Raw genomic sequence first — 24,039 nt, forward strand, 5'->3', positions numbered from 1 at the left:
CAGCTAGCTTACAGCTAGGGCTCCTCTTACCAGGGTGCTGACTAGTTATGATTTGGAAGAGTTAGGTTGTTGGTGAACCATGGCTAACGTGGAGAAAATTAGTTACTTTATGTAGACTTCTTATTACAGGTAAGGAATGCAATTTAATAAGTAACATACCAAATGATGCTTTAGATGCCTTTATCTCCTTGGCATAGGGCTTCCACCTACTTCTGCTAACATCAGAGAGCAGCTGACGTCATCAGGACAGAATTAGGCCCAAAGTAATACAGCAAACATGGAAGTAAGTAAAGGAGACACACTGCATTGGCTGGATTATTTGCTTCTGTGTTAAGGAAAAAATCAGCATTAATGACTTTACAGTGACTGAAGTCAGGGCACCCTGTTACGTGGGTGGAACTGCAGAATTATGAAGTGTAGGGGCATCTGGAGCTTTTAAAACAACTTAAAAAAAGGTGTCTCTGGCTAATCCTGGTAGAAACACCAGTTTCCAATATAGCAAATGCAGTTTTTTGGGGTTTGTTTTTTGTTTTTGTGTTTTTTTTAAATGCATGATGCTATTATACTGGAATTCCTCAACTAACATTAAAGATGCCTGTAAAACAGGAAAGTTGCTAAAATGTAAAATGCAATTTATAAATGTTTACAAAAGTCACACAATTTTATTTAACTTTGGTAAAGTAATAAAAGGGTACATATGAGTCACAATCTTGACATTCTCATAAGAAATGATGAATATACAGTGCAGAATGTTGCATTTACATTAAACGCTTAGTTTTACTCAAGCAGAAGGAAATGGGTAATCAACAGAAAATCCCACCAGTTATTTTTTAAATGTGAAAATGGACTTGTCCTTTTATAGTGAATTTAAAGCAGCAATGTAATTTCTTTTAAATATTCCTTAAAAAAAAAAAAAGAGAATTTGGATATTTTCCTAAGTTTAGTATTTGTCAACTCAAAACCAATGACATAGTCATTTCCTAATTGTTTCTCTGCCACTAAGTTATGTTCCCCTCATGAGTTTTAGTCCTGTCCTGTAGTGTCCCCTAGTCCTTCTAGCCCTATTTAGTTGACAGGCACAAATGGCTGAGTGTGTTTGTCAGAAGTGGGACAGGACTGTTAGCTTTTATTTCAAAGATGGAGCAATAAAATGTTTTCTGATACTAAATTAATGTGCCCTTCTGATTCTAGTTTTGTGGGGAGTTTTAGCAGGAGAAGTACTGTCTATTTTGAAATTACCCATGGTCTCTTTATCAAGATTTAATTCAGGAAAATGTAATATAAAACGGATGGCGCCCTAGTATATAAATTTATTTCCACTTAATTTACATACACTACTGCTTTAAATCCCATGAGTTGTATTCCTGTCTCCAGCCATTTATTTTTCTTTGTTACTGGAGAAAAGTTATGCTTGCTTCTGGATAAACAGTGTCATCCTTCAGCTTATTAATATACTGATTAGTATTTGACAGTGGAAATGATAAGGTTAACATATAGCCTAGCCTAAAGGCTTTGCAAATGCATAGGACTAAAACCAGCATTATAAAGTGTGGGTGTACTTCGAAACGCGAGATCAGAGACTTCAGTGTTTGTTTTCCATGTTGACAGTATTTCTTTTAATCTTTAAAAAAAAAAAAAAAAAAAAAAAAGTAGAGGGATGCCACAGTTTAAAATCCAACTGGATTTTTTTTTTCCCCCTAGCATGTATTCCACTTTTAGATTCCGAAAGCCAGATTTAGCTTTTAGGTACCTTTTCGTCTGCATCACTTGAAAGTAAAGGTAGACAATTGAGGATTAAGGTCAACAATCTGATGCCAAGGAAATTAAATCTTTAGGAAATAAGGAGTAAAATGTCAATAGCTTATTTTTATCCCTGAAGTAAGCAGTTGAGAACGCTCAGGTTGAGCAGCTCAGATCTGAACTTTGTCATCTGAAATCACTTCCTGGAGTAGAACCACACTTTAAAGCACAGTGTGTCACGTAACAAAGCTGACCTTCTCTTTTTATGCAGGATAGGATGCATGCAAAATCTGTTGGAATCTAGATCAATCAGCACAGTCATCGGCTGAAGACTAAATGAAAGTCACAATAATAATTGCAAATTCCTATCAGTTTCATCCTATATTACAGGGTGTTGAATTTTATCCATGTGAGACTTACATCTTGGAGAACTAGTAGTGGATATTCCTTATGTGCAGCCCGTAATACAGCTACTAAAACAGTGCTTATTCAGGGTGCTGATTCAGTCCATTAAAAAAGTTAAAAGTACAAGCTTAAAAAAAAAAATCCCAACCAAACAGAAAGGAAGAAAAAAAAAAATGTTTTCACTGCACTGTTTTAGTGACTTGTGGACAGTTTCTGATGCTCTTTATAGGAATACAAAGAAGATTTAGGCAGTGCAACCACCCAAACTGTTTGACTTCAGCATTACTTACACAGAATTCAGAGAGAGACAAGTCCATTTCACCTTCCATCTTAAGAAGCATCCTGAAATAAAAACAGCTTGCCTATTAAAGCTTTTCCCCTCAAAAAAGCAATATTCCGATTGTTTTGCTGGACATACATGAAAAATATCCTATGACGTTTTCATTAACACTAAAGTTTGAGACACTGTTGTGGTTCCCTCCAAGATTTTTCCAGTGCGTAGGCTGTAACCAACCAACAAGTGACACGAGCTAGGTTCTGCAGCCCCAAAGAATCCCAAGGCCAAACAAAACAAGCGTCAAGTCAAGGTGTCTGCAAGCACCCTCACCTTAAAGAGACTGATACTCTCCTGCAACTATCGATCTTGGCTACCCTTACTTCAGCTTGGCACAAGATGGAGTAAGGCAGACCAGAATCTACCATCTGTGTTGTATCGCTTTATTAAAAACCAAGGACTACATGAACCTCGCAATAAAACAAGGAGTCTGGAATTTAGGTCACCTGCTACTCACCGGCACTGCAAAACATCAGCAGTATGTCCCCTTCCTCATACTCCGTTGTTAAACCTCTGAAATAAGTCTCGCAAGAAAGAACAGTCCAATCTAATATTTGTATTTGCAATTATCTTCTGTATCTATCCTCCTGCTCCCTCCCACAGTAAAATATAAATACAAAATGTTCACAATTATTTCAATGGCAAATATTTTTTTCTTCTTTCCCACATTCTTTACGGTGTATAAGGTGGTGGCTTTTCAAAAGGTGGAAAATACGGTGGCGAGTAACGAGGCGGCGCATTAGACGACCACATATAGCTGGGAGACGGCGACACTGACTGGGGGTCATCGGAGAGGCCTGAAGGAGTGGAGGCTGGAAACATGCTGGAATGCTGCAGGGAGACAGCAAGAAGGCTGTAACGTAACCACTTCTTAATGTAAAGGACCCTGGCAAATTGATACTTCATTATCAAGTGGTGCAAGATTAACATTTCAAGGTTCACTTCTGCAAAACATATGTACATACAAATAAGTATTCAAATAACTTGTTGCATTCAAGGTAAGCACAGCCTGTGAGTAACAGTTTTGCATAATGAGACTCCTTAGACCTAAAACTGAAGAAGGCATTTAAAAAAAAAAAAAAAAAAACTCTCTCATCACTTCTGTGTACCTACTGCACAGAGGCCAGACAACTGAAAACTGATGAGTCTCTCTCACATCTTGGGTTTCGCACATCAGCCAGTAGTAACAATTAACAGGCTGCAGATAATTTGTTTTTACACTACTTCTTCCCTTCATCACAAATAAAAAGCGCCCAGAAACTAATGATAACAAAATAATTTATTCCTTCAGGAAGTAAAAAGCTTGAAAAAGTGGAGAAACAAAATTTGTGCATGCCTGAAGATTAATTTCTGCTCTCCAAAATACCTTCCTTATCAAAAATACCTTAGGTCTAAAGCCTGAAGTCATACGGCGCTGGCACTGTCAGAGACCTGCGTACAGGCTGCGTCCTGTCCAGAAACAGGCTGGACAAGTAGGCAATGAAATAACAGTCGCTTGCATTCGCTCCTCTGGCCGCTAACTCACCGTGGTTTTATCCCCGACAGTCACGCTGAGCCCCGCGCTGCTGCTGGCCATCTGGCCCACCCGAACGAGCCACCTGCAGAGCCAGCGGCGTCGGAGGGCGCTCGGCCGGACCGCCGGCACCACGCACCCCTGCACCGTCCTCGGGCTGCGGGCGCGGGCTGCAAATCCCAAACGTGCCCGGCTTAAGGCCCCGGCAGAGACGGAAGTGTGAGGAGGATTTGCACTGTGCTGCAAAAGGGGAGCGGGGGTGCGCGGCGAGGGTCCCGCGCCAGGGGCGGCGAGGCCGAGCTGTACGCAGTGGGGACAACGTACAAGGTCGGAGGCGACCATGTAGTTTTACCTCGGTGGGCGGAGGGATGACGGACTCTGCAGTAATAGCCGGTTGTTTTCAAACAGCGCCTTTTTTGTGTCGTTCCCCTAACACCAACCGGTGATGGTTTATTAAGCGGATATACAGACCACGAAAGCCCAGCCTGCTCATCGAGGACCTCGCAGAAAGCCGCACAAACCGTTCCCGTTTTGAACAACACAACAGCTCTTCCATCGCGCTCCAGTTCACCTAAAGCCCAACGGGCGGCAGCCCCCGGACCGCAAGGACATTTGGAAGGGCACGGCCGCGGCGACACGGCGCCGGCACTCGTTAGCAAACGCGGCCCTGGGTTTTCGCTGGTACAAAGCGCCTGCGCCCGGCTGCCTCAGCCGCAGCCACACGTCCTGGAGGAGAGCTGCTGTGGCTGCAGGCAGCAGCCTGGCTTTGTCAACGAAGCCGGCGGCTGGGAAGATGGCACTAATTCCACTTTCGACGGGGTGAAAGGCAGAGAAGGCCAACGCTCGCCTGCGTTCTCTCGTCAGAGCCAAACGTGGCTCAGAGCCTGCAGAAGTCAAAACGCTGCAGGACTGAGACTTTCTCACCCGATTGCCCCCAGCCAAGCACACGGAGTGAGGAGTAAGATACCGGCACTACTTCTACCAGTGCCCTTTCCTCCTGCCCGGTTCCCGTCACGGACGCCTGCAAAGCCCTGCTGCCTTCCTCACCGTGACCAGCTGGCTGGACTGTCATTAGCCGTGGCACACGTGGTGGCCGCTGCAACACCCATCGACTTGTGGTCCCCCAAAAACCAGAGCTGGATCTGCCATTTATGGAGTTGTGTGTGAAAGCCAGGCTCTTGCAGGGGCACAGGCTTCCTTAGAAATTCTGGAATGTTGGGGTTTTTTTTTCCTGTGACAGATGTGTGGGATGAGTGGGAGGCACTGACTCGGCAAATTCTTGCACCAGAGGGAGTGCAGCCTTCAAAAAGGATCTGAGAGGCAAGGCTGGGCTTGCTCCATGTGCTGTAGGATGGCAGGGGAGAAGGTGCCAGTGTGGTACAGACACTGCTCGGGTCAAGAGTAGGGCTCAAGGCGAGAGAGAGTCTCCACAGCCAGAGGCCTCAGCTAATGCTTCATGCAGGACCTCAAGTTCCCTGGAAGATAAGCAAGGCTCAGACTTGGAATTGCATCTGAGAGACTTGGCTATTTTAAATTTGGATTACCTCAATTTATTCCCAGCTCTTGTGCCGGCTCCTAAACCAACACCTGTGCTCACAGCAGTGAGACAGAGAGAGACTTTCATCTGTCCGGCTGAGCTGTAAGTGTTAGCAGAGCCCCAACAGTACTTCTAGTTGAAAAGCAGGGCAAATCCACCCATGCTGAGCTCTCTGCTGGTACTGTGGCTGCAGTACGGACAAACCCCGAGTTAAACAGCACTTAGCACCAGCCGAGCGGCTGAGAAGAGGACTTCGCAGCAGAGCTTTGTTTGGTATGCGCTGAGGTTGGCATTTTTGTAACCGTAAAGAGTTGCACAACACTAGTGACTGTTCCAGGTTGCATTATTCTCAAAAATGAGTCACAAATTTGTATAAATAAGTCCTAGAAATTCTGATGTAAGTGTTCAAATACTTCTAGGAAGCCCTGACAACAGTGTTGTCTAGTGGCACTAGCAGTAAAACCAGAAAAGTTTAGATTCACGTTATCTCTAATGCATGGCTCTGATGAGGGAGATGGTGGCTATCACAGAGCACACCTCTCTGTTCAAGTCCAAGACCTTAAGCTCTTGTTAAGAAAAAAAGTCTCCATCCCTGATGGTTGCAAAGAAAACGTATCATGTGTTAAGTTAACATCACCACTGTGGTAACATCCACCTGACAGAAGACCTGAGGAGGAAATGTGCGCATCTGCTTCAACAAATCAAAGCTGATGTTGACAGCAAGGTTCACATGAAATCATCATTTCCAACAGCACAGCTCCATCACTCAGAAGAGGCAGGGACGCATTGCAGCAGAGGGGATGTTTGCAGGGACCCTTCTTAGACCAGCTTAAGCGTGTGGAAAAAAACCACAACAGAATAGCTTTTCAGTCAGTATGTGTCTTCAGGAGCTCAAATAGCTTGTTTCCAAAAGCTCATCTGTTTCTTTCAGACATAGCAGTTGGCCTAATAAAAAGTAGCACCTAAACACCTCGCTTTGCCTCTATGCTCAGTGCATTGCAGGTCCCAGAGGCAATGCCTTTTTTTAATGTGGCCTCTACCAATGAACAACGGGGGAGGCAAGCAGTAGGTTCTGTTGCCTTTTCTTCAAGGACAGCTTTCAGGAAAACACTGCCTTAGTAAGGGAGAGCACTGCCAAGGACCAACGCCTAGTACAAAAGATTTGGTATTGTCTGCAGGAACAGGAAAATTAAACTGTGTGAATGACGGGAAGACATGCCTCCAGAGTCCTGCAGACCAGCTGGATTTAACCTTGCCGCTAAACAAGAAAACATCCTCTAATGTTCCCTACCTGAAAGTCGTATGCGGAGTAGGGAGGCAGGTGAGGAGTGCTGTGGTAGTAGGTGTTGTAAGATGTCACCTGCGGCCTTGAGTAGTAGGACACCGAAGGGTGTGCATTTTCAACCGTACAGTTCAGCGTAGGGAGGGAAGGAGTCTGTTAAAACAAAAAGAAGAGAATCTCAGGCCACTAACAAAGTCACAGAAAGCTGACAGCTGAATGAAAGCAGAAGTGATTTAAAGGAGTCCTGTGTGTCTTTAGAGCTCAACTCTGTTGAATTAGCAACTGGCAATCTGGTTCCCTCTTAGGCAGCAGGTAAGTCCAGAGGTCATTTCATTCCTCAGCCACCTATTGTTTCCCCTGAGATTCCACAGAAGAAGCTGGCAATAGCCCAGTGCACGCCAGTACTCAAACAAAACAACTGTTCAGGTTGCACCTTCACAAGTAGGAGAAAGAATCCTTTAATTTTGATTACTCTATTTTTTAGGGCATTTTGAGATCAGCATATTTCAACTCCTCTTGTACTGCTGTTCACAGACACTTCTATACATCTTTATTTGCAGAGGTTTACAGGCTGTCTGGTGTGGATCAAATTTCAAAAGGCCGCGATGCACAGCTGGGAACGTGTCTCCTGTTTTGTTTGCGAAGACCTTGGTAAGTCTGCAAAGAGTGCAGGAAAGTTCAGAGTTCTGAAATAAGGCACCCTTAGTACAGGGCCCTAGATTTGTTTGTAAGAACAATGTATTGCCAGGCCAACAAATGCTCTTTTCTGGGTGCCTCAGTTTGTGTTATTCTGAATGAGTCACAACAGACTGAAAAAAACCCCAAATTTATCTGTTGAATGTTCAGTTCTCTCCACTGAATTGTCCTCTGCAGAACAAAACTGTGTGGAAGGTAACAGGCAGCCTGGTTAAGTGAGGGTATTTCAAAGCTCATGTTGTCAGAACAGCATTTTTTTTCATTATCTGAAGTTTGCAATCTTTCACCTGGTTTTGGTCTCCAGTTCACCCTCTCAGATTCTGCACCATGAAGAAACTAGATGGAGAGTTTCAGCCTAACACAGCTGCTTAAACAGTCTGTAAAGCTCAGAACCCTACTACTGCTATAAAATCATCATTCATGAGCAACCACCACACATTTCCTTGTAAAAAGTCAATGCTATGAAAAGGAATATCAGTTTTTAAGAAAGAGCTTATTTTCATTCATCCTGGTATTGCCAACACCTCTGAGAAACTTCCTTTTGAAATTACAATCTCCCAATTCTGTTCATCTTTTCTAATTGTGATCGGGGTGGTAACGTGGACTGTACTTAAGAAAAGATGTACTTGAGAAGTGATGTACTTAGGGGGTGATTTACTTACAAGACCACAAAGGTCTTGTGAAATAAGATATCCTTTGTATATACAAGGCATGCCTTGCTAACAACTGGGCCCCTGAAGGAGAACTAGAAGACTGATAAGAAGGGAACATCCTACCCCAGGAGGCGCCAAGAAGTTGAAAAATTGCTAATAGGCATGAAGTCAGCAAAAATCTTTGATAACTGGAGGAAAGGTAAAGGTGGCAGGGGGAGATCACGACCACCGACTCAATTCAAGACTAAAAGACTTACCCCCCCGCCTCTCCTTGAGCATGTGCTGTAGAATAAAAGAACACTGTACCTTTAATTCGAAGCGGGGAAACTTTAACCCAATAGAAACTGTGCTAGATAAGCAACTACCAGGAATAGTTTTGGGGAAGAACTTTGCAAATTGAATATGTATAACTGAACTGTATAAAGTGCTTGCCTGTTTAGGCATGAGGTGTGCTAGCTTTGCGGATTACCACCTAGCCCCCATCTTTGCGCAAACATGAATTGGAATAAAATACCTCTGCTCTGTGTGTATATTGGCGTTTCGCACACCGGGTAAACCACCCCACTTGTGGGATAACAACACCAGATCAGAAAAGTGAATAATTTCCACTTTCTCCTTACAGTTATTTCAAACCTTTCTTTCCAGCCTGACTGCAGTGATGCATAGATCATTTGCACTGAAATGCCAATAGCTGTTTTCATGATTATATTTAAAAGGCAATTTGCCTGATTTGTTTTGTTTAATGCACAAAGAAATTGGTACCATCTTACCATGTCTTTAAAGCCTCCAAGTATTGCTGCTGTAATGATCCCTAGGAATAGTCCCACTATGTTCAGAATCGTTGCCGACCAAAGCAAGTGGTAAAGGTGGATGATATCCTGGCAGCTGCTGACATCAATGTATTCATAGTAGCCTCCAGAAATCTCTACTCTGCTAGATTAGGGAAAAAACCCAACAATAATGATAAAAAAATGCACCACACATCATAAAACCTAAGCACTTCTGCTGGACAGTAAAATGCATTCTGCAATTTAATGATAGCCTTAACCTAACTACCAAGGGAGTGGAGATAAAGCCTGCTAGATCCCACGCTTGTGGCATCTGAGATCTCCCTGCACAACAATGGCAGAAGATGGCTCGATCTGTTGTGAAACAAACAAGTCCTGCAAGGCCTGCAAATACCCAAATTACCTTGAGCCTGAATCTGCCTCTTACTTCTATCACCCGAAATCTCCACAGATCCTGGAGGCTTCCCAAGGACAAACCGCTCTTGGAATTACCCAGGGAAGTCAGTCCGTGCCCCTCAGGGCAGCACTGGCTCCTCACCACCACCACAAGATGGGCACAGGACAGCACAGCTGGGCTTGGCCAAAAAGCACGTCCAACTCGGCCGCTCTGCTCCAGCTGCCTGCACTTCGCGGCTCTACAATGGCACGGGCTGGCAGGACCCCCGGGGACCTGGCAGAGACAGGTCCTTCTGCTCGCATTTTTAAGCTTTTCCGCATGCAGAAAAGAGATGGAGAAAACTCCGTTGAATCCACTTAGGTCATTATTTTGGAAAGGGAAAAGCGGCTCCCGCAACATGTGGGCTGGAGCCTCGCAGGCGGGATTCTTCAGTAATGACTTCTCTCTGACTGCCGCTTGGGGGAACAGGCTGGCCTTCGGCGTAGCCTACCAGATGTCATGGGCTACAGCAAATTCCCCTTAAGAAAACATATTTATCGGGGGCAAACAATACCAAGGGCTTACGATTTACTTACCTCCCAGCTCACATACGGGGTTAGGCTCAAACTGCACAAGGGCTTTGAGAAAATGGGGAAAAACAAGCTCATATTAAAGGCCAAGAAGCAGGAGATCCAGGCTCAGCTCCTCAGCAGACTCTGCAAGGCCTGCAGGAACCTGTCCCCTTTCACAAGAGCCGCCCTCCCTCCCTCATTACTCAGTTTCTTCTTTTCCTTTTTTCCATATCTTCTTGTAGCAGGCCACTGCAGCAGACATTGCAATGAGGCAGGGATTTCGAGCACAGTCAAGGCAGAGCATAACCACAGGTTGTAAAAACCTGTATGTTAGCCTGCATGACCTCTGTATAACCTGAGCACATACCATGACTGCCTTTAACAATGAAACCTGTATGTACTGTTTGCAAGAGTTCGTTCCTATGGAGATGTGCGAGAATGTAAAGCTCTCAGAGAGCCTTGGTTTACCACCAAGAACATTTAGCATTGTACAGCATGTACTTATCAACGGGAAGGGGACTGTCCGCTGCCAACACAGCCAGGGTTCCCAGCATTCAGAGGAATGAAAGACCACTGTCACTTTTTCTATAATTTCCATCCTTTACTTAGTATGTGAGCTAACCAGCCTTGAGCGTCCATGCCTTTCTTCCTGAGATCCCAAAGGAACCAGTACCTCCCCAGTGCAGAACACTTGTGTGGTACTAAGCAAGATTGAGATGATAACAACTGATATCTTATATCAGAGAGGGTAAAATGGGTCAGAGGCAAGACCCTGAACCAGCCTGACTGCTGGAAAAAAAAAGAAAAAAAAGAAAAACCATACAGAAAAGTTACAAATTTTTCTATTCCAATCACTTCTCTGTGTATCGCTCTCTTCAGCTAGTAAAAAGGGATCGTGTTCTGTAAACTGTCACATAAAAGTGTGAGCTTCACCCCTTTGCAGTGGCTTCCACAGAAACAAAGTCCTACAGAGATCAGGGATTACCCTTCCCAGCATGTGGAACCACCCTCTCCCAACAGCAGCTTTTGATCTTCCTCCACCACAGTCAATGATTTAAGTGGGGGCCAGCCCAACTAAGTACTGTGAGAAATGCTAAGCCTGAAACAGCCCTAGGCAAGAGCCAGCACTAAAAAAAAAAAAAAAAAAAAAAAAATCCATTTATTAATCACTTGCTGACACACATTAGACACTCCAAATGATATAAGCAGCACATGCTGTAAATTAAGTTGGCTTAGGCACAGTAGCCAGATCTAATGATGGTGTGATCACCACGCAGCAGTTCTCGATTGGTAACCAACCCTCTGACTCATCTTTGCACAGTGCTGGTACACCTTCCAACCTCTTGTGACCATGAAAGATATTCACTGGGCAGAGAGGAGACTGATTTATGAACACGCAGGTGGCACTGGCCTGCAAACTCTCCTCCCTGTTAGCAGAGTGGGGAATGAAACAGTGACAAGGTGAGGAAGAACAATGTCCCAGTTTTTACATCTTCAGGCTTTGAAAACAAAATAAAACCCAGCGAACAAGCAGTGCCAACAGAGAAGGAAGGTATTAGGACAAGCGACACTCAGTAGGGGAAAAACTGGGGAAGGCACCAAACATGGAAGTAACAGAAACTCCCACCTTCTTCATTTTTCCAGCTGGGGTGGCCCAGATCATGCTCACCCGTAGCTGGAACGGCTTGAGTGTATTTCATACACCCCTTTACTTGGTTATCTTTTGCCTGGGATTCCCTGTGGCTAGCAACCACAGTTTAAGATCCCTTCCCACAACAGCTGTCATTAGCTGATACTTTGCTCGTGCCCTATCCTGGCCCTTCAGACACCTGCAAACCAGCATGACCACTGCTCACCCTTCCCACGGCCAGGAATGGTGTTTTTAGCTTACTCACTTTCCACAGTTATACAGGTCACAACAGAAGCAGGTGTTGGTTTTTATTTTTGGTGTGCAGGGTGCACGGCGCTGTGGGTGACAGATTGCCTGTGTGAATACAGAAAAAATACATAAAGCACATAAGGACATAATCACCAAACATGGTTTCTGCTGCTAGTTGGCCTGCTCTACGTGTAGATTTCGCACTGATCTCCAGATTAGCCTCAGGCAGACTTTTCTTTCCTTATCTTGCAGCACAGCTCTTACAAAGCACACAGTTATACTGGAATAAAGATGCACTAGACTAGAACAGACCAGTGTTTCCTTTCACCATGGGGAAGTCATAGATAAGCATGTGCCTGCATAGGAAGGGGGTTGTGCAACTCTTACAAGCAGCCAAGACCTTGCTGAACTAACACTCCTCACCACACAGCAACTCAGAGCAAAGAGTTGTCAGTAGGGTGATAAAAACTGAGAGCAAGATTCCCATATTGGTGAATAACTGACTAAAGCAGTTAATTGTCTGCCTGTGCGTAGTAACACCCAAGCTCACACGCATGGTCCTTGGGCTGAAAAGCGAATGGATCCCACTACCCCACTAGGTAGTATTTACTTTGCACCTCAAGCAGGAATTTTAATTTGGAATATAGTGGTTATTCAAAACTACTTGGGAACTTGTGAGGAAACCTCAGAGAGACTCTCAGTGCACAGCAAAGGCAGCCAAAGATGTCCACACACACTATCAGCATGTAGCAGGAACATCCATTCCCAACAGTATTCTCTTTGGAGAAGACAATAGACTGCAGAGGTGCAGAGGCCGGTATGTGTTGCTCGTATCCACAGAAATTACTGCTGTCTGAACTCTTAACCCGCCACCCTGCTCCTGTAATGAATGCACAGCTGAAGATCTAGAGAAACGTGTCTTTTCCTACCCCCCATCCCCTCCTCTCAACCTGCTCCTTTGCTAATGTGGCAGTACCAAGCGTGGAGGAATTCACTCCTGGAGTCCTCCCAGCACCCTGCTCCGGCCCCAGGCCCAGCCTCCCACCCCCTCCTCGCTTCGCAGACCTCCGGGACACCGGAGCAGCAGCCTGGCAGCAGGTTCCTCCACCTGCACCATGAAGCTGATGCCTTCACGGACGCAGCACAGCCAAACCTGCTCTTACCTCCGGTGGGGTCGTACTCTTGGAGTAGTACTGACATCGCCCCGCGTACAGCGGCCTCAGATCCTGCCAACGAAAAAAGCACCAGGCTTAGCACCGCAGCAAAATCAAAATCAGCTGGCTGGTCTGGGGAAAGGGGCCAGGCTTTGGAGAGACCCTGCTCTCGCATCAGCACCTCAATACAGTGGCTGTTCTGCAACATCCCCACCCACAGCAGCCCCCCTGAACCCCAGGTGATGTTTAACCCTGGTCCTTGGAGGCATGTATTTGTTGCAGCTCACATGGGAGGAGCAGGCTTTTAAGTCGGGCTCGTTTGGGTGAGGGCGGCCACCCTGAACTGAATGATTCATTCCTCATCCCCTCAGACACAACCCAGGGCTGCCTGATGGCGTTTCCAAGGGTTCTTCGTGCTGAATCATAACACTTTCTCATTTGTTGGCAAATTTGTCTCTCTGGGCTCTTGAGTGGCTTGTGGGAAAGCTCGGGAGGATTACCAGTGGCTCAGCCTAAAAACACGCATTAACGTCTCACTTTGGGGCAGCCTGGTCCCTAGGGAAAAACGTCAGGGAAAGCAACGTCGGATGCGTATTCACACCAGCGAGCCCTTCCCAGGAGCAGCTGGACCTGCTTTCTGGGAATCTGATTCAAAACTCGGGGTGGCAGGGCAGCGGCTGCAGCAGGCGATAGGGGGAACACTACGTGCTAGCATGGCAGGAGCACGTCTCCAGCAAGATGGTGACATCTTTGGACTGTTAGGGGGTGAAGCGAGGCCAAAAGCACGTCCGTTTATCAAGAGGCAGAAACCAGAGCCCTTGCTGTCCCAACTGCTCAGCTCTGGCCGCCTCAGACATGCAGACATCCCCAGGGCCAGGCGGGAGGAGGTGCCAGCTCATGCCATCACCCGACCATGAGGTCAGCACCTAAAAATCCCAGAGCAAGTCTGCAGGGCTCAGACCCACATGGCCAGGATCAGGAGTCGAAGGAGCTTCACCTTTTTACCAAAGCTAATGCTTTACATGCCCTCGCGAGGGGGGTCAGAGATGGCCAAGACTTGCTGGTTGCATCCAGACAGACAGAGACCTATCATGCAGCTGAGCGGAGCTGCCCTTTGCTCTGTCAGCAAATCCTGCGTCCAGCCGTCTTTCTACCATTGGAACACTCAGGGGCAGGAAAGGGGAGCTGGCTTTACAAGGAGAATAATGAGCCAGCTGACACGGGGAGTTTCCACTTCATGGGTAATTCTGACCTTCTGAAATTCCTTTCCATTCTGATCACAAATAAACCCCAAATTGATCTTTTTAATCCCATTTTGCCAAAAATTTCAAAAAAAAGTCATCAAACTGCAGAGTTGCAGGACAAAAATCTGTTTGCAGTTATAAATTTCAATTAGAAAGTTGAAATGGAATTGTGTTTTTTCATTTCTATACTAATAACTGAAGCTTTTGCATGTCCCACTGTACTAGCAGTTGGTCGTGACAGCAGTAGCTCGTATTTTTTAAGTCATCTAATGGAAACTGAGAACCTACTGCAAGTGCTTCCTGTTTATACTGTAATGCTTTAACGAGCTTCGTATCAAATTGCTTAATTCTACTACAACATCCAGTGGTTTAATCAGCATTAAGAACTACCTCCGCTAACATTTAAAATACAATAGAAGCTACTGCTCATATATTGTCTCTTGGCAATAGCTGTAATTCACATTACATCTTACAGTTTTGAGACTCAGTAAACACATAAAGCATACACAAAAAACTAAAGCAAAGTTTTAAGATCTTAATGCTTGCTGCTAATTTCAAAATATTTTTGAAAAACTGATACATTTTTCTAAAGTTTGTGATTTAAAACAGCATTCAGCACATGACATATATTTATAGGGCTTGATGTGGCCTGATATGGGATTACGGACACCATCACTTGTTTTCCTAGAGGAAAAGCATCGCAGGACCTGTGTTCTCCTGGAAGCACTTACTATGTGTCTGGCAGCAAAGACGCCGTCTACTATGGCACAGCAGAACGCAGCAATGACGCCAAAGCTGATGAAGACGATCGATGCAACCAGCTGAGAAAGGAAAACAAAGCAAAGTATCATCTGCCTCTCCACAACCAAGCATTTCGTGCCTTCTCTGCAAGGATACGTAAACCACAGTCAATAAGCCCTCAAGCAATCAATGACCCAAACGTTTGCCCAGGCTGCACAGACTGGTCTCATTGAAGGCAATGGGATGTGCGTCTCAAAGGAGAGCGTCTGCTCCTGCAAGGCGGCAGGAGTAGTAGCCTTGTGCCAGACTGGTTCTCTGGGGACTTGATATTGTAATGCAAGTTTTTCCGTGACTCCAAAGCGCTAAACTTAGGCTGAGGATACACTTCCTTTCCTGGCTGCTGCTGTCCTTAACTCTTCCCTGGAGAGAAAGAAGTGGATTTCTTCTCTCCCCATCCTGGAGTGCTGTGGGGAGCTGCTCCTGTGAACGCTTCCCAGGCTGTAAGGACACAGGAGACTGCTGTATGCAAACCTCTCTGGTAGGACTACGCCTTCAGGAAACAACGTTTTCATGCAGCCATAAACACAAAGCCACGAGACCAGAAGACAGGTGACCAGCCCACGCCATCGGTGTTGTACACCCTCATGGCAGCCTGACTGGGCTCCTCAGTGCCGGGTTGTGGGGAACGAAGCCCACAGGTCCTCCTCCCGCCTTGGAGCTGCAAGGAGAGAGATCTCCACCTTCAGCTCAAGGAGGTAAGTCAGACAGGTCTGATCCTCTTCCACTGGCCCCATCGTGGCCATTGTTAAAGTTAGGGTGAAAGCAATCAGAAGGTAAACCTGAAATACTCAAACCCCAACCCAGGTATGAGAAACAAAGTCTCTACACCCGTTACGCCACTTTAAGCACCACCTCTGCCAAAGTACCAGTGCTCAGCTGGGGGAAACATGCACAAGTGCTCACACGACCCATCTCCTTGCTCCCGAGCAGCAGCTCAGTTGCTGCCAGCGGGGTCCAGACCAGTTCATCACACACAGAGCTCCCAATACTGATCCCAATCCCCCTCGCCAAAGCACATTGGCGATACCGACAGAGCTGCAGAGGAAGGGCAAGCACGGCATTCAAACAGGCAGGTTCACAAAGTCAATAGCTTGGGGAGCAGCAGTATTTCCGTTTAAAGAACTGAAAGCTTTATTGGGTTTTTCCCTAGTGGTTTTCCACTCCAGCGATCACAGCCTTCAAGTGTTGGTCACTGGCAGCTGTTAAAAACTGCTTCCCCACAAGTACAAAGGTGACTCTGGTCATCGGGAGCTTTGAGCAATAGTAAAAATCGCTAATAGCACAAACACAAATGTAACAGCTTGGCCAACACTGACAGATATCTTGGGTCTCCTGCCATGGGGATGTTTGTTTTAAAGCTCCAGGTGCTAAGTTTGCTTGAAAACCTTGGTTCCTGCCACTGCACCAAGATCCAGTTCTCGGAAAGACAAGCCAAACCCCTTGACAAACACAAGCCAGAAGGATGCTATTTTTAAAGTATGTCAGGATTTTTAGGTTAATCACACTGTTTTTACCTAAACCTCCTTCAGTGAAAACAGACCTTCCTCCAGCAACATCCACATGCAGACCAGGTCAGCTTGAGCAAGGACTGGAGAGGCAGGAGGGCTCACTTGGGACAGTGGAAATGGTCCCTGTACAATTGCTTACTTCAGTTAGCTTCAAAATAAGAGAAAATAAAATGGTTTTCTAGATGAGGCAAGTATTCAAGACCTACACTGTCCTACTGCAAATAAAAACCGCAGCAGTAGACAGAGCAGACTGTGAAATTAACCCAATGACCATACAAACAAGTCACGGTCACTAGTAACAAGCTGTTACTGGAATATTAGATGCTGTGCCACGAAGTACTTGCAGATGGCAGCAGGTGACAAGTTTTCCAGGATCAGGTCCTATGCTGGAATCCTGTTTCTGTCAGCTGTAAACACCAGCATGTCCTCCCCACTCAGACCCACACCATCTCCACATCTGGATCACAACTTGCACTGTCCGTTACAGCAGTCACACTGTTTCACTACCACAACCAGTGAAACCACACAAGGGGAGAAAGCTCGACTTCTTACAGTCTTGGTGGAAGAAATTGGTTTTATGGCTTAGGTTTTTTCGTAGAGAGTTTAGTTTTTCTCTGTAGTGTCCTTTGTTTCATACATACATGCAGGAGGATATTCTCCCTAAATAGCATGACTGTTGGAGATGGGAAGCAAGCCAAACACTAAATATATACAATTAGGGTATTTGTCGGTCACCCCTGCTTGCAGATAGGAGCTGCTAATATAGTTATTTAAAATAATACAAGGTTAATGATGATACTTTCGTAACAGCCCTACTAGGATATAAGGAACTGGTGTTAGAAATTGATTTGTTCACTTTGTTTACACATAGTTTCTCTCGGCTGGAGAAAGAAAAGCCTGAAAACCAAACACTGAGAAGTTATGATAAAGAAAATCAAACAGCAAATAAAACCATACAAATTCATTTAAAAAATCCCACGGTTTTCACCAAATCTCATGAATTGCCAACAAGATTTTTGATTTGGTGTTGACAATACTGTTACTGTAGCAAGCAGAAGTCCCTCTCAAGAGCTGTGTGATATCAGTGACTGGTCTTCACTCATCTAACTCCTGCTGAAGTCAGCCACGCCGAGTAGCGTTTGGACACGAAAGGACAAACTGGGTTCAGATAGTGCAGGAACCACGAAGCAGAAGTGTCCCGGGCTGAGGTTCCCTTCAGGCCACAGTCCAGCGACACATGGGCTGTGAAGCTGTTGGTTATTACTTTTCCATGGCACGGACGACTGTCACGAAGGCACGTAAAATGCTGACTCCTCACTTGAAAACTGCTGAGCGGGCAGCTCGGGTGTAAGTCAGAGCTGCCTGCGGCGCTGGCAGGCAGGCGATGCTGGCAGGCCGGCGGGCAGTGCCGCTGGGCAGCTGGCCTTCCCTGGGGGGGCGAAAGCTCTCCCTTACTTTGACAAGTGGGAAGCGCAGACGTGCGGCATGAAAGCCAATACGCTCGGGTGGGAAAAACAAGAGAGGTCTATTCCTGTCGGCAGGCTGGAGAGAAGTGAGGAGTGCTGCTTCAGGATAGCTCTCCCCGTCAGCCACCCTGGCGTGATCGACTCCTCATGCTCCCCAGCCACCTTATGGGCAGAAACACACACAAGAACACGGCAGCAGAAGTTGCTTTTAGCTCTTCCTGCCATCGCTGAGGAGCAGCTGCGTAACAAGCAACACCAAGACTGCCTTTTAGCAAACTAGGACACTGGGGAAGTTCACAGAAGATAACAAAAAAAATCCTGCACTGCCAGTGGTATTATGGAAACATGTAATGGACAAAGCTGCCACCGTAAAGTGCTCCTGGGCAAGGAGGAGATGTGACTAAAGCACGGGGACAATAAATGACAGCTACTGCATGTCCTCTCTGCGGTCAGAGCAGAGACATGCTAGCTGCCAACCAGTGACGCAATCCTTGCAAAGCTGGGTCATGCGTGCTTTTTAGGACACAAAATGATAGAGAGATGAAAAGAATGAACACAGGCTACCCAGGGCTCTTCAGAATAAACGAACAAGTCAAGTCAGAGCCACGCTGTCACTCATGGGCACTCCTGTGACGAACGCAGGACTGGCATAACATGGCCATTGCTCAACCAGACTCTGACATGCTGCTAATACATAATGAGCAAGAGGCTTGGAAACCCTGCTAGGACAGAAAGAACAGGACATGTCGCTCTTGCAGAGCCAGGGTGAAAACAACAAAAAATATCCACTGGGAAACCCACCTCCCCTGCACCCTGACTGTGGGAAAAGCAGTTCTCCTCTCCTACAGCGTCTGCCTCACTCTCTCCCTCCTGCTCTGCAGGGAACACGCTATTTGCAAAGCAAAGGGCAAGGCAGCCCAGCCTAGCCTCTGAATTAGGACAAGCAGGAGTTTCTCCCAACTCCCTCTGCAGCTTGGCAAACATGCCTTAGCCTTGGTCAGCAGCACACCCTGCTAATCTGACCCGAGCCCCCCTGCAGAGGCAGCTCCATCCCTACAAAACCAGGCAGCAGCGCTGGGCCAGCCTGCAGGGACACCACGATCCCCCCTTGGCCCTCTGCAACCTCACACGAGGAAGGCTGGAGGGATCTCGCTGCCAGAGCATGGGGCAACCACGGGGGAGGTGGATTGCAGCCGCTCTCCCGGGAGAGCCAAGCGGAGGCAGGAGGCCGGCATGCCCATAGGGCACTCCAGGAGCTGGACTACACCACCCCACCTGCTGCCTCTAGCCAGCCACATACAGCAAGCAGAGAGAACAGGCTAGGAAAGATTGAGCTGGACAGCCTGCCAGGACCGCATCAGGTACCAACTTCTTTTGATCTCTCTCTACCCACACCTTTTGCCAAATTCTCCCAAAATAACTTCCCCCCAACCTAAGACCTGTTACTGACACTTCCAAGCACTATAGCCCCTACCTTCACGCACAGGCTGAAGTTTGTGAAACAGCATCTCCAAGGCATGTTTACAGGCCATGAAAGACCCAGCCAAGTCCACACAAGTCTCCTGTGCTTGCCAAAGGGAGTAATCTGGGCCAGCTCTGTCCCCACTGCACAGAGAGACCCCCCTCCTACCCCAACACAAGCTCAGTTGTGATCACCTCGTATCAGCAGCACTGGTCTCATCTGGTTTGTGCTATCTGCGTGTTCACTGCCCGCCTGCTCTCTTCTGAACGTTGCTCCCATGGGATGGGACACCAGAGACCCGCCGACAGCGGCCGCCCAGCCCCAGCACACAAAAGCCTCCTTGCAGCGCAAGAAGGGAACCAGAGAGCGCTGTGGTCCGCGCATCTGGTCTAGCCAGCGTCTTCTGTGCTTCTCAGGTCCCCAGCCGCTGCTTTACAGCATGCAAAGTTTCTTGGTTTTCCTTCCTACTTGAAGAGGTGTTTGGAAACGAGGACCAGCAACATGCATGTTAATCGGCAACACGGGAGAAGTTGGTTGCTTTTCAATTACACCAGTCTTCATGCTTTTTGTCATGTTGGTATCTCAAGTGACTTATTCTCTAGATTTCTCTAGAGCTGAAAGCTCTGAGCACTCCTGTCCCTGGGAAGGACTTTCTGCTGGGCCCTCTAAGGGCTTTCGTCTCCAGTCTCCAGGCTGGCTGTTACACCACCTGCTTGATCTTCTCTATCCTTTGCTTAGAATAGAAAGTGGCCAACAGCAATTTTTGCAGAGCCCCAAGCCTCTAAGAATTTATTTTAAGAGATTTAAAATAAATGTATTCTGTTTATGTTATTTACCATATTATGTATCACATACTGTGACAGCTCAACCGAAAAAGCGCTGGGCATGAGTCTGTGAAGCACTAACTATCCTGAAACTCCAAAAGCTCAATTTCAAGCCCTTTAAAAAATTCCCACTGAGTTCAATGAGACTGTGTATAGTCACTTTGTGCTTCCTTGAGTGTGCCTTTTTTTTTTTTTTTAAATTTAAAAACATCAGGGTTAGCAGCCTTGTTCTCCTGGGCTGTCAGAAACCATCTCTAGTTCTCAAGAGGTACGCAACACTACCCTGGAAGAGTTAGGAAAAACAATAATACTCTTTACATACAAAATTTGAGTTACTGTCATTTTTTTTAAAAAGTTTTTATAATGAACTTACCATTTGCCTTTTGTTTTCTATCAAGTTTGATCCAATTATTCCAAGAAATGACCCAAAACCAAGCTGAAAAACAACATATTGTTAGCATTTAGATCAGGATGATATCCAACATACTTTACATACAGACAGAACACAATTAAATCCAGAAGCAGCAAAAGAACATACTGCGGATGTGTGAGCACTCTTCCTTCAGCAAGGAATCAGTGGAGTCTCTCACTAGCAGGAGCTAACAAGGGTATCCCTTATATGACACTAAAAGCGTGTGTAGAAACCAAAAGGATGAGCTCTGAATTCCCTCCCCAGTGATGCTGAGAAATGGCTGGTGGATGAGGATATGCATTGCTGTCTTGGAACAACCCTACAAACACTTAGGAGCCTCCAGATGCAAACCTAGCAGGACCACACCACTAGCATCTGCAGGACCAGGCTTTTGTAACCTCACCAAGGGTGTGAGCAATCACCTAAGTTTTCAACTCAGAGAGTTTCCTGATGTGAAGTATGAAATAAGGGAGAATTATACGCGGGAAGATTTAGCAGTTTTCTGCTGCCTTCTACTCCTCCCCTCATTTCCAGGGGTAAGGATGCATCAACGAGGGTCTTCTACCAGAAGAGCTCGTGCCAGCCCAGCCAACAGAATAAGCTACTCCAGCAAAAGCATCTTTTCTTGCTGCCGTAACTGACAACACTGTTCTTATTCCAGCTCAGCGAAGTCAGCCAGGAGCGTAATTTCCCACCTCCTTTCTCCATAGCCTTAAGCTATTTCGCTACACTAAATAGAAGTTTCTAGGACAGAGCACACCTCAGCCAGGCCAGAAACAGGAACTTCAACCAGGAACCACGGACTATGGGGGGAGATGCAGAAGTACTTCTGTGTCACACTGAGAAAGGTCTTTGATCGGAGTAGAGCATATCCAACTCCACTTCTATGGGTTGGCAAAATGAGAAATGCCAGAAGAGTGCTACAGTTGGACTGGTCCTATTAAGCAGGTACAAATCCAGTCAATAGACTAGGGGGGCAGTGAAGATCCGGGTGAGAATGCCAAATAACTGGCCAGCTCCTCAGGAAGCAGAATAAGGCATGAGACAAGCTGCAGTGATTCAAGAATGAGTCAACTATCCTGGAATCGATATTTTAAGATCCAAGAATAGAAAACAAAGGTTTAATAAATCTGATACTAACAAGCAGAGGCACGTGCAGAGATTAGCAGACACAAACGTGATGAGAAGTTGGGCTTAAATCTTCCCCCACTCTGCTTAAACCCAGTAACATTTGGTGCAGTGCCGCGGGCAGCGAGGGCTGCTGGCTCAAACGGCAGGGATTAAAGCGGAGCAGCCCATCAGGCTGCTGCTTCCCGGCTACCTGCCTGGCACTCTGAGCTCTCGGAGACTGTTGTCCCCAAATCAGGGACAAACTACCATGGTGGGAAGCACAGCAACGAAGCCAGGTGCTGCTGAACACTGGGGCAGCAGGCAGGCAGGGCAGAGAGCCAGGGGCACCGCTGAACTGCCCCACGCTGATCTGCCAGTGCTTCTGGGCTTGTTGTTTTGCTCAGCTTGGGCAACAACCCCTACCTTCCCCAGGTAACAGGAGTTTTACAGCTCAATTCCAAGCCCAAAACCTGGGAGATCCAGGCATTATTTTCAGTCTGGTGATGTTTAGCAGCAAGGAAGTTGTGTGGCAACACACACCTAAGGCAAATAAATGCTCAAGAAAAATGTTTTGTGCCCTTTGAGCGTGATCCAGCACATTTGAGAGGAATGTCCGTGTGGTGTTCCAGAGCAGCTTCAAACTAGAAGGTGAAATACTTAAGATAATTAAAAAAGAAGAAATTAGAGCAAGTCTGTACATCCAACAGGTGAAGACCAAATAAATCAGTGGATTCTCATTAATTAATGGGAATTCTTATTGCATTAATGGGAAAACCACTCGTTCTTCTACAGATGGGACAAAGAGATCTTAGTAATCTGCATCAACTACATCACTTATTTGCTGGTAGATATGATCCCCTGAGATGTCTGTCTGAAAGGAGGACAGGACAAAAAATGAACATGCTTTTCCAGAGTAAAGCTCCAGGACAAAATGCTTGACAAGGAACCATTACAGAAGAGGTTTGCCAGTCAAAGCCCAAAAAAGGTCAGTCATTTACACAGATGCTGGAAGCTGGTATAACTTGGAGACAACACACGTATCTCACAGAGCCTCACTTCCATAAGGGTGCTTGCCCTCTGCACCCGATCGTTACTCTTGTCTGCTGAGCATCGCTGTTACACTCTGGGCTTCCCAGGCTCAGGTCAGTCATCCAGCCACAGGTGAGGGTATTTCCCACAGAAGCACAGCCAGGGTGTTCACAGATAGTCGTGGAGGTGTCAGTGGTCACAGAGGAGGGTGAAGGCTGCCTGGCTACAGGACATGTCGTTGCACCCTCTGCTTCAGCTCCTCCGGTTGCATCAATGAGGAACTGCACTGTTTGGGGAAAAAAAAAACCAAGCGCCCCAAAAACCCAACCAAACAAAATCCCACTGATGCGTGGAAGGTCTCCAGCTCCTGGTTCTGTCCTTCCTCAGGAGCAGAGGCCTGGGAAGATAATCCCCCACATCAGCCAGCCACTTCTTTGCATGTTTCGTCCTTGCACAAGAGGTTTTTGCCCAAGACACACAAGTTAAAGGAGGAAAGAACGGTGCATTAGGCATGGCAGCGATGAGACATCTGATGTCCCATGAGATGATCCCATCCATGGATCTGGTCCACACACGGAGAAGTCACCCAGCACATGAAGAGACTTCTGGCTCTGTCTTTTCCTTACCAATGCAGGGTACTCAGGGTATGACTAATGGTGGTGCACCACCAACGGTGCACAGAAACCCCTGATGGAGATGCACGCAGGCCTAACATTCGTGTGAAGTTCTGGATGACAAGACCTGCAAGGAGCTGCTTCTTCAGGGCTGTGGAAGCCACCTGCTCGGGGACAACTCACTGAGCACTCATGCACCACAGCAAGCCCTTTCTCCACAGTAAAGGGAGAAATCCCAGCTTGTTACGAAACATCAGCTATTTTAAGCACCTGCTGAAGCATCCAGCAGCACACTGAAATGTTTTCCTGTGCAGGGAGACAGGCGAGGTCATCACACATATCTGCACAATGAACTAACTGAGGGGGGGAATTTGGTGACAAACACAAACTGTCAGGGTGCCTTTGCATAACGTAACTCAACGCCCTTCCCAAGTCCAGGAATTCATTAATTCCTTGAGTAGACTGAGTCTTAGAAAAGCGTAAGCGATGCTGACATTCCCGGAGCATAAATAGCATGGGAGATGTCAAGGCGACGTGAACAACAGGCTCCACCCATCTGCATCAGCCTGCAGGACCTGCTCTGAAGCACGAGGTTCAACTCAGGCTGACAGAGCGTAGGCTAAGTGCGGAGAGTTTGAAG

The 24,039-nt window shown here is 46.5% G+C and overlaps 1 protein-coding gene across 3 annotated transcripts in view; it reads right to left on the minus strand.

The window, feature by feature from the left end:
* Positions 1-642: 642 nt before the first annotated feature.
* Positions 643-24,039, minus strand: part of TMEM255A (transmembrane protein 255A) — a 29,371-nt gene continuing 5,974 nt past the window's right edge. The window contains exons 3-9 of one of the 3 annotated variants that reach the window (XM_029996937.2): positions 20,608-20,670; positions 14,905-14,994; positions 12,939-13,001; positions 11,792-11,880; positions 8,931-9,090; positions 6,821-6,964; positions 643-3,310 (exon numbers count right to left, since the gene is read on the minus strand). In XM_029996937.2, coding sequence (XP_029852797.1) covers positions 3,152-3,310; positions 6,821-6,964; positions 8,931-9,090; positions 11,792-11,880; positions 12,939-13,001; positions 14,905-14,994; positions 20,608-20,670 — 768 coding nt within the window. In that variant the 3' untranslated portion in view covers positions 643-3,151. Of the gene's footprint in view, positions 3,311-6,820; positions 6,965-8,930; positions 9,094-11,791; positions 11,881-12,938; positions 13,002-14,904; positions 14,995-20,607; positions 20,671-24,039 lie in introns of all 3 variants that reach the window. The other 2 variants (XM_029996936.2, XM_029996938.2) reach the window with 2 other exon arrangements.

This window comes from Aquila chrysaetos, chromosome 21, assembly GCF_900496995.4.
Source record: "Aquila chrysaetos chrysaetos chromosome 21, bAquChr1.4, whole genome shotgun sequence".
NCBI classification, from domain to species: Eukaryota; Metazoa; Chordata; class Aves; order Accipitriformes; family Accipitridae; genus Aquila; species Aquila chrysaetos.